At 49.2% G+C, this 10,075-nt stretch overlaps 1 protein-coding gene across 1 annotated transcript; it reads left to right on the top strand.

Annotated features, from left to right (window-relative positions):
- Positions 1 to 231: 231 nt before the first annotated feature.
- Positions 232 to 7,736, top strand: LOC131893897 (leukocyte immunoglobulin-like receptor subfamily B member 3). The gene is made up of 15 exons (XM_059244011.1): positions 232 to 343; positions 505 to 540; positions 721 to 1,005; positions 1,144 to 1,449; positions 2,410 to 2,694; positions 2,821 to 3,126; positions 3,356 to 3,652; positions 3,897 to 4,199; positions 4,486 to 4,536; positions 5,428 to 5,544; positions 5,848 to 5,923; positions 6,002 to 6,039; positions 6,269 to 6,321; positions 7,076 to 7,231; positions 7,309 to 7,736. Exons 1-15 carry the CDS (start codon positions 310 to 312, stop codon positions 7,486 to 7,488), a joined length of 2,523 nt encoding a protein of 840 aa, XP_059099994.1. The 5' UTR covers positions 232 to 309; the 3' UTR covers positions 7,489 to 7,736.
- The last annotated feature ends 2,339 nt before the right edge of the window (positions 7,737 to 10,075 follow it).

The following is a 10,075-nucleotide window of genomic DNA, read 5'->3' on the forward strand; positions in this document are numbered from 1 at the left end:
GTAATATTTATACAGTTCCATCCAGATGGGACTGACAAAGATGAAGACAGAATGAGACAGACAATGATGGGACTGTGGAAATGTCATCCATCAAAGAATTGGTTGCAGAGTCTACGACCTGACCTAGCCACAGCCTTGGGGAAGTTAGAGCCTGGTGCCTGAGGAGGGCACTTCCTCTTCCTGTGGGACTACAACCACGTCACAGGGAGTGTCCAGCCTCCAGAGACCACACCCTGTGTCTCCTGTCTCTCCAGACAGTCTCTGTAGCTCTGCCCATGAGCACAGTTGCAGCCTCCAGGAGGAGATGCCATGACCTTCACCTTCACAGCCCTGCTCCGTCTGGGTGAGCTGTGGAGATGGGGAGGGGATACTGTGGTCTAGGATTGATGCTGCCCCACAGCCCAGCACAGGCCCATCAGGAAACCCCAGGGTCTCAGGAGGTTCTGCAGAATTGAGACTGCTCAAGCTTCAGGGGAAAATCTCTCACAGGGAACTCTCTTCCAGGACTGACTCTGGGCCTGGGGACCCCAGTGCTGGCAGGTGAGTGAGTGTCTGCAGCTGTCCTGACCTTTACTTCTCATCATTCCTGCAGCCATGCCTGGGCAGTGAGGATGGAGAACAACAAATGTGTGCTGCCCGTGGGGATGGCTAGAGGGTTGGGGTTGGGAGCTGCAATCTAAGGCTGGCTGCCCTGGGTCATAGCTGCTTGTTTTCTTGCAGGGGCCCTCCCTAAGCCTATCCTCAGAGCACAACCAGATTCTGTAGTCTCTCAGCAGACTACCGTAATCTTCTTGTGTGAGGGGACCACAGGAGCCAAAGAGTACTGTCTGCATAAAGACAGACACCGACCTTTAAAGTGCACAGAGATTCCACAGAGTCCTAAGAACAAGACTGAATTCTCAATCTCAAAAATAGACCATTACAATGCAGGGCAATATAGCTGTCAATATCGGACCGGTGATGGATGGTCAAGGGACAGTGACTCCCTGGAGCTGGTGGTGACAGGTGAGAGAACACATACGGTCCACAGACAGAGGCTTAACTGTCAAGAAGTGGGTCTGTTCACAAGAGTGCCCCCCCACCTTATATCATGGAAGACAATGAGACCATGAGAACATTTAACTGATTCCCCCTCTCTCCTAGGATTCTACAGTAAACCCAGCCTGTCAGCCCAGCCCAGCCCTGTGGTGACTGAAGGAGGGACTGTCACTCTCCAGTGTGTCTCATGGCAGCCATATCACTGGTTCATTCTGACTAAGGAAGGACCACAGAAGCTCTCCTGGATGCTGGACTCACAGTATAACCGCCATACTAGACAGTTCCAGGCCCTGTTCTCTGTGGGCCCTGTGACCTCCAGCCAAAGGTGGACATTCAGATGCTACAGCTTTAACAGGGACAGCCCACGGGTGTGGTCAGAACCTAGTGATCCCCTGGAGCTCCTGTTCTCAGGTGAGGAACCCCAGCCTTTCCCTAGAATGATGTTGACATGATACAGGTGCTCAGGGAAGCCTTGGTGTGCGGTGTGTGTGAAGGGCCAGGGCTCCTGAGCCCATGACACAGAGCATGGGAGAGAGTGGGACACAAGAGACAGAATCCAAGGCAGAGAGTGACTGCAAATCCCAGGAGGTCCAGGATGGAGATGAATCTTTATGGGACCTTCTGTTACTCCTGATCAGCTCATGTACCATCCACAACAGCTAGGCGAACCCCACAGAAGAGAGGGAGGAAGGGGTGCAGGAGCCAGAGCACTCGGGACATGAGGAGAACATGGACCACAGAATCAACTAAGCAGGGATAATAAGGACTCACAGAGACTGAAACAGCAACCACAGAGCCTGCATGGGTCTGCCATAGTCCCTCTGCACACACGCTGTGGTTGTTTACCTTGGGTTCTTTCTTGTTTTGTTTTATTTTGTTTTGTTTTGTTTTTTAGAGTTTCACTGTGTAGCTCTGGCTTCACTTGTAGACCAGGCTGGCCTTGAACTCACAGATATCTGTGGCATCTGCCTATGGAGTATTGGGGTTAAAGACCACCACCACTACTGCCTGGCTAGCTCTGGGTTTTTGTTAGACCCATAACAATGGAAGTGGGGAATTCTCTGACTCTTTTGCCTGTATGAGGGATATTTTTTCCTCCTTCTGGGTTCCCTTGTCCAGTCTTAAAATGAGGGCATGTGACTAGTCTTATTGAATGTTTGTTATGCCATGTTCAGTTAATATCACTGGGAAACCTGATCTTTTATGAAGGGAAATAGAGTAGTGGATGTAGGGGAGAAAGAAAGTGGGGAGGGTGCTATTAGGATGTATTGTATGAATACATTTAAAAGAAAAAAAGTGCCATCTGCAAGTGTGACTTTATCTGTACCGCTTTCAGACAGACCTACCTTCTTCTCTGCTACTTCCTTGCAGGGACCCTCCACAAACCCACCATCAAGGCTGAGCCACGCTCTGTGGTCACCTCAGAAAGCCCCATGACCATTTGGTGTCAGGGGACCCTGGATGCAGAAATATGTGTTCTGCATAAACAGGGAAGCCAAAAAACCTGGGGCACACAGACGCCAGAGAAGCCTGAGAACAAGGCCAACTTCTCCATCCCTTCTGTGACACAGCAACATGGGGGACAATATCGCTGTTACTGTTACAGCTCAGCTGGCTGGTCAGAGCGCAGTGACACCCTGGAACTGGTGGTGACAGGTGAGGGGACAGTCAGGGTGTCTGCCCCAGGCTCTGCTCTCAAATGTATTCTGCTCTCACAGCCTAGATCTGGAGAACACTGTGGCTGTGTGAGTCTATGAAACAGTCTGCCTCCTTCTCTCCTAGGAATCTACTACAGTAAACTCAGACTGACAGCCCTGCCCAGCCCTGTGGTGACCTCAGGAGGGAATATCACTCTCCAGTGTGTCTCACAGGAAGGATATGACAAGCTCATTCTCACCAAGAATGATCAAAAGGTTTTTAGGTCTCTGAACTCACAGTTTATACACAGTATCAGGCAGTACCAAGCCTTGTTCTCTATAGATCATGTAACACCAGACCACAGAGGGACATTCAGATGTTACGGTTACTATAAGGATACCCCACAGTTGTGGTCAGTACCCAGTGAGCCCCTGGAAGTACACATCTCAGGTGAGTCAGTGCAATCATTGATCCATCAATTTTTGACACACTAAGCCCTTTGCCATGGACCTGTCCCACTGGGTAGTTGTGGGTGGAGAGTGGGAGAGGAAGAGCCTGGTAGCTGAGCCAGAGCCCCACTCCTGGGGAGAAGCAGTGACATGTGCAGGGCAGGATGAGAGGGGATAAGTGTTTGCTAAAAACCAGCTCCTCAATCACTAGCCTGTCACCTTCCATCTAGGCCTCTCCAAGAAGCCCTCCTTGCTGACTCACCAAGGCCATATCCTGGACCCTGGGAAGACCCTCACCCTGCAGTGTTGTTCTGACTTCAACTATGACAGATTTGCTCTGTACAAATTGGGGGGAGATGACCTCACCCAGCATGATGGCCAGTGGACCGAGGCTGGCCTCTCCTTGGCCAACTTCACACTGGGCCCTGTGAGCAGAACTACTGGAGGCCAATACAGATGCTATGGTGCACACAACCTCTCCTCTGAGTGGTCAGCCGCCAGTGACCCCCTGGACATCCTGATCACAGGTGAGGGGCTAAATAGATTCCCTCAGGTACCTAACCTGTGCATGGGTTCTCGTGGGGGAGTTAAGGAGCTGATTACTTGAATTAAGGAGAAAGATCTTATTCAGACACATATGTGGAGGGAGGAGAACAGGAGAGGGGCTCAGGCAGAGAAAAGAGACAGAGTCCCAGGTGCTCAGGGCAGACCCAGGTGAGGTGTCAGCTCAGAACAATGAAGACAACCTCTCATCCTCCCTCTTCTCTTTAGGACAGCTTCGCTTCAGTCCTTCCCTCTCAGTGAAACCTAACTCCACAGTACACCCTGGAGACAACGTGACCCTGCTGTGTCAGTCACCATACAAGGTGGACACTTTCATTCTGTCCAAGGAGGGAGCAGACCACCAACCCCAGCGACTAAAATCAAAGTCTGAAGCTCAGGAGTTCCAGGCAGAATTCTCCATGAGTGCTGTGACCTCTGACCTCTCAGGCACCTACAGGTGCTATAGATCTCAAGACTCATCTCCCTACCTGTTGTCATATGCCAGTGACCCTGTGGAGCTCACGGTCTCAGGTGAGGTGACCCTGAACTCTCAAGGTGACTTACAATCCAAACCCTGGGAGAGCCCTTGACTTGGGTGGGATTAAGGGGACAATAGGAAGGTTAGTCAGAAGGCACTTTCCCTGCCAGAGAAGTGGATGCCAGCATCGGTCCTTCTAGTAATGTCCACTCCACCCTCTGTTGTAATCTAGGTTTCAGGTAGACAGCATGAGAATCTTGGGGAGGTTACAGGACAGTGAGCAGAGAGAGGCCCCTCCGTTAGCATCTAACCCTCACCTCCTCTTGTTCTGTTTCCTAGAACCCATTGGAACCTCCAGCCCACCACCCTCAAAGTCCATGCCAACAGCTGGTGAGTATCAGGCACTCAGTGCAGGGAGTGTGCTCCATCCCCAGGCTGTCTCACAGCTCTCAGCCCACTGAAGTCCTCACTTCTCTGTCTGTTTAGTTTGTGAGTAAAGGAGGCAAATAAAGATCCCAACAGAGTTCCCAAACCCAGGACTTAGAGGTTGGGATACAGAAGGTGGCATCCAGAGAGAAATTTTCTGCCTCAGCCTGGAGATTGGGGAGGGTGTTGAGGTGGAGAGCAGAGATCCCAGACATTTGCCTCCCCATCCTGCCTCTAAGGCCCTGAGAACAAACCTCTCTCACCTGCATGGAGTCAGGACCCAGAGGCTAATAAGGACTCTGTTGGAAAGTGGGGCCCAGATGGGCAATACCTAGTTATGGGCTCCACGCAGCTGCTTCGGGAGATGCTGACTGGGACCAGCCTTTCCCTTTCTGGATTGGCTGCTGTTTCTCTGAGTAAAAAGGGGAGAAGCCTGGTCCACATGTCTAAATTTCTTTCGGGGCTGGCCTTAGCTGTGACTTCTCCTGACAGAGGAGTCCCCCAGAACCTGATTCTGCAGTGGGTCTGTCCCACAGTGGTGGGGACATATGCAAGGGTGGGGCATGGGGTCAGGGCAGGGCATTCAGGCTCCTTCCCTCCAGCTCATAAGGCTCAGCTCAGGTGGAGAGAAAAGAGCTGGAAGTAAGAATCCCTGGGTTCGACTCCCAGCTCTGCCACTTCCAGTCAGGTGATCTGAGGCAGGTGAACTGTGGAGACAGAAAAAGAGACAATTCTTTGTTGTATGATCGTGAGGATGGAAGATGATGAGTGCAAAGACCCAGCATGCGTCTGTCACAGAGTAGGAACTCAGTTAAGCATCAACATTCCCCACTCATGATGTCACTTGTGTCTCAGGACTGGAAGGGTACCTGAAGGCTCTGGTCGGAGTCTCTGTGGCCTTCCTCCTGTTCCTCTTCATCCTCATCTTCCTCCTTCTCCGACGAAGGCATCAGGGAAAATTCAGGAAGGATGGTGAGTAAGGTGTGGGTGACCTGGGTCTCAGGTGGTGGTAGGTTCCCCTGTGAACAACCAAGCACAGGATCAGGACACCAGCCCCAGGGATCCCTCAAACTTGGGCTAGGTAGTTTAGAAACACTTCTGATCTCAGATCAGAAAGAACATGATCTCAGAACCTGTGCAATGTCAGGTGTTCTGTGAGCTTCACCATGTCCTGGGACATTTGCTCACTCATCCTTGATGTATAGGTCCCTTCCTTCCTTCCCTGTACATGCCTGGGGGGGAGGGGGTAAGCTGAGACTCTTCTCTCTCTTGCAGCCAGGAACGATACAGAATTGCAACTTCCTACAGGAGCTGTAGAGCCACTAAGCAGAGACAGAGGCTCCCAGAAGAGGTAACTCATGGCCAGAGACATAAACCCCCAGCATCCTGACACACCTCACTGCCAACTGACATCTTCTTGTCTCTCCAGATCCAATCCAGCTGCTGCCACACAGGAAGAAATCATTTGTGAGATAAAGAGGGTCCTGGGGATGGAGATGTCTGAGGACTCAGCATTGCAGGGGTGGTGGAGAGGCTCTGGGGTCTTTGCTATTTGGGTCTGAACTTCACACTATAGATACGGGGATATCACAACACTCCTCGATTCTCTGTCCACATCTGGGGCAATGTAGGAAACCAGGGGTCAGAGTCATCCCTAGACTCTGGTCAGGAGACATTCTGTTTGTTCTTCTGACAGACGCTTCAGTGGAGGACACACAGCCTGAGGATGGTGCCAAGCTGGACAGTTGGGTGAGGTTTCTGTCCCTATCTGCAGTGCTAAGAACTTAGGGCCCAGTTTAGTCCAGGGGATGCCTTTTTTGTTCTCCCTCTCTTGGCCCTCAGAAGCAACCACAGCTGACCCTTCCCTCTCTTCTGCAAGTACAACCTGCCTCACTCTCTCCTAGTTTTCCCGGGATCATGTGTCTCACTGCTCCTGTCCCCTTTCTGGCTCCTTGGCATCTGTCTGATTGTCTTCTGGGGGACAGCATGGAAGGGAAAGCCCACAGCAACATTTATGGAGCTAGCAGCTGCAGGCAGGAAACAAAGGGACTTGGGCAGAAACGTGGGGTTTTGTATTGTGTGTGTGGATGTTTTACAAGCGTGTATGTCTCTGAACCACATGCCTGCATGGTGCTCCCAGGGGCTAGAGAAGAGTGTCAGATACCCTGGAATGAGAGTTACATATGAATGTAGGTTGCCTTGTGGGTTCTGGGAACCAAACCTGGATCCTCTGAAGTAGTAGTCAGTGCTCTTAACCACAGAGCCATCTCTCCAGCCTCCAGAAACGTGTTTTCAGGAAGATGGACTGTGTGGGTACAGCCAGGACAGCAAGGTGTAGAATGTCAGGATAAGAGGCCAGAACTACAGGAAGGAAGCCTGGGAAGATCCCCTCAGGGATGCTGTCATCTAAATGGGTCACTCTGGCCATGCTGTGGAAAAATGGCCAGAGATACCCAAGGGAACAGGGAGACACTGTCTGTCCCTCACTACTCCCCTGCTACAGAGACCAGCTGAGGGAGACCCCCAGGGAGAGACATATGCCCAGGTGAAAGGCTCCAGGGTCAGGAGGGCAGGAGCTGTCCTTCCTTATGTCATGTCAGGAGAAGTCCTGGACACCAAAGATGGACAAGCAGAAGATGACAGAGAGATGGACACTCAGGTGGGTCCTGTCCTGCACAGGACTTCAGCATCCCCCAAGCCAAGCATAAACCCTCCTCCCACTCTCTCCCACTCCAGGCTGCTGAATCCGAGGAGCCCCAGGATGTGACCTATGCCCAGCTGTGCACCAGATCACTCAGACAGGGAACAGCTGCACCTCCTCCCTCCCAGGCAGGGGAAGCCCCAGAGGAGTCCACTGTATATGCTGCTCTGGCAGTCACTCAACCGGGTTCTGTTCCGAGTAACAAGGAGCAATGACTCTCTGCCTGCTGGGAGACTTAACAGACACATCCAAGGTTTTATGTGAACTTTTGGGCACCTGACTGCATTTTAACTAACATGATACATTTTGGAAATAAAGCAGATTTCTCAATAATCACGTGAAATGAGAAACTAAATAGAAGGGAATGGTTTCACACTGAGTACTAATTTTAATGACATCACTCATTAAAGCCATGAAATGAGAAAATTTACAGGCTTGGTTGCACAGATCCATAATACCAACCCCTGGGAGGCTGAGGCAGGAGAATTGCCTTTGGTTTGTGGTTATCTTGGCATACCTAGTGAATTTCATGCCAGCCTGGGCTACAGAGTGAGACATGTTTCAGACATTAACCACCAAAGGCCAGGGTGGAGGTAAATATCTGAAATCCCAGCACTTTGAAGGTGTGGACAGGAGGATCAAGAAGTCAAGGCCATCTTCACTTACACAGCACAGAAGTAAGAGGCCAGCCTGGAACACATGTGATGCTGTTTTAGAATATACAGGCCAGGCATGGTGGTGCATGCCTTCAATCTCAGCACTTAGGAGGTAGAGACAGGCAGGTCTCTCTGAGTCTGAGGCCAGCTAGTCTCATAGGGAATTCCAGGACTGCCAGGGCTACATAGAGAAACCTTGTCTCAAAGAATAAGTAAATAAAATAGGGCCAGTAAGATGGCTTGGCCAGTAAAGGTACTTGCCACCAAGTCTGATATCCTAAGTTCAATCAGCAGGCATAGGACAAAACTGACTCCCACAAATTGTTCTCTGACCTCCACCTAAGTCCTTGGTGTCCTCACCACACCCAATAAATAAATAAAACAATTTAAAAATAAACTAATAATCATAAATGAAAACTGGGTATGGCGGTGTAGGCCTGTAAATACAACAAGGCTGGCCTCAAACCTGCTGTCCTTCTGCCTCAGTTCCCAATATGTACAACCACATATTCACTTTATTTTTTTTAAGTTTTTTTGTGTTTTATTTATGTGTATGTATATGTGTTTGTGTGTTTTGATGCTGTGTGTATACAGGTGTACACATGGAGGCCAGAGTGGACATTGGAGCTGTAGTTATACGTGTCTGTGTGCTACATGCCGTAAATGCTGGGAACTGAACTCAGGTCCTCAGCAAGAGCAGTACAAGCTGTTAATCATAGAGCCACCTTTCCAGCCTCCCTACATTCATTAAAATTGTAATAACAGCAGAGCACTATAAACAATTTTATACCAACAAATTAGGAACTGTACATAAAATAGATCCCATGACATCAATAAAAGTTATTTTATTGCTCAATAAATACAAAATCTGAGTGATTTCCCACACATTGAACACACTGTCACTAGAAAAGTTCCCCTTTGGAAATTCTCTTTCTGGAACCTGGTGATTTTTTCCAAATGTTTGTGTGTTTAAAATAAAGGCATGAAACTAGAGAAAGAGGAAATATAGCCCACCATAGTTCATCAGACCAGAATATAATTTTGTAACAAAACTTGACAAAGAAAACCTAGGAAGAAAGTTTTTTCACTAGATGTGATCTCTTAAAAAAATTAATGAACCAACGGGGCTGGAGAGATGGCTCAGAGGTTAAGAGCACTGACTGCTCTTCCAGAGGTCCTGAGTTCAATTCCCAGCAACCACATGATGGCTCACAACCATCTGTAATGAGATCTGGTGCCCTCTTCTGGCCTTCAGTCATATATGCTGTATATGTAATAAATAAATCTTTAAAAAAAAAATTAATGAACCAACAACCAGGGAACCTGCATGGAACTAACCTAGACCCTCTACATATGTATTACAGCTGTGTAACTCGGTCTTGTTGGACTCCTAACAGTGAGAGCAGGGCTATCCTTGACTCTGATGCCTGCTTTTGGGACCCGTTCTTCCTACTGGATTGCCTCATCTAGCATTAATAGAAGAGGAGGTGCCTAGTCTCACTGCAACTTTATATACAGTGGCTGGCTGATATCTATGGACACTCTCCGTTTTCAGAACAGAAACAGGAGGAGTGAATGCAGGGTGGGCTGGGGGGTGAAGAGGAGAGGAGGGAGAAGAAACTTTTATTGAAAAGTGAAAGCAATAAATAAATAGCTGGGCAGTGGTGGCACACACCTTTAATCCCAGCACTCGGGAGGCAGAGCCAGGCGGATCTTTGTGAGTTCGAGGTCAGCCTGGTCTACAGAGTGAGTTTCAGGAAAGGCGCAAAGCTACACAGGGAAACCCTGTCTCAAAAAAAAACCAAGTAAATAAATAAATAAACAAACAAACAAAAAAGTTGGAGTTATAGATAATTGTGAGCTGCCATGTGGGTGCTGGGATGAACTTGGGTCCTCTGGAAGAGCAGCTAGTGCTCTTAACTGCTAAGCCATTTTTTTCCAGTTCCAATATTTACTTTTTTTTGGTTTTTGTTTTTATTTTGTTTTGTTGGTTTTTTGAGACAGGGTTTCTCTGTGTAGCTTTGTGCCTTTCCTGGATCTCCCTCTGTAGCTCAGGCTGGCCTTGAACTCACAGAGATCTGCCTGGCTCTGCCTCCCGAGTGCTGGAATTAAAGGTATGCGCCACCACCGCCCGGCCAGTAATTTA

This window comes from Peromyscus eremicus, chromosome 1, assembly GCF_949786415.1.
Source record: "Peromyscus eremicus chromosome 1, PerEre_H2_v1, whole genome shotgun sequence".
Taxonomy (NCBI): domain Eukaryota; kingdom Metazoa; phylum Chordata; class Mammalia; order Rodentia; family Cricetidae; genus Peromyscus; species Peromyscus eremicus.

What these genes read in the sequence shown, in the direction of transcription:
- LOC131893897 (XM_059244011.1), top strand. Translation starts at nt 310, where the DNA reads ATGACCTTCACCTTCACAGCCCTGCTCCGTCTGG. An exon ending in CCTGGAGCTCCTGTTCTCAG is followed by an intron (nt 1,450 to 2,409) that starts GTGAGGAACCCC and finishes ACTTCCTTGCAG; the next exon opens with GGACCCTCCACAAACCCACC. An exon ending in CACACAGGAAGAAATCATTT is followed by an intron (nt 6,040 to 6,268) that starts GTGAGATAAAGA and finishes TTCTTCTGACAG; the next exon opens with ACGCTTCAGTGGAGGACACA.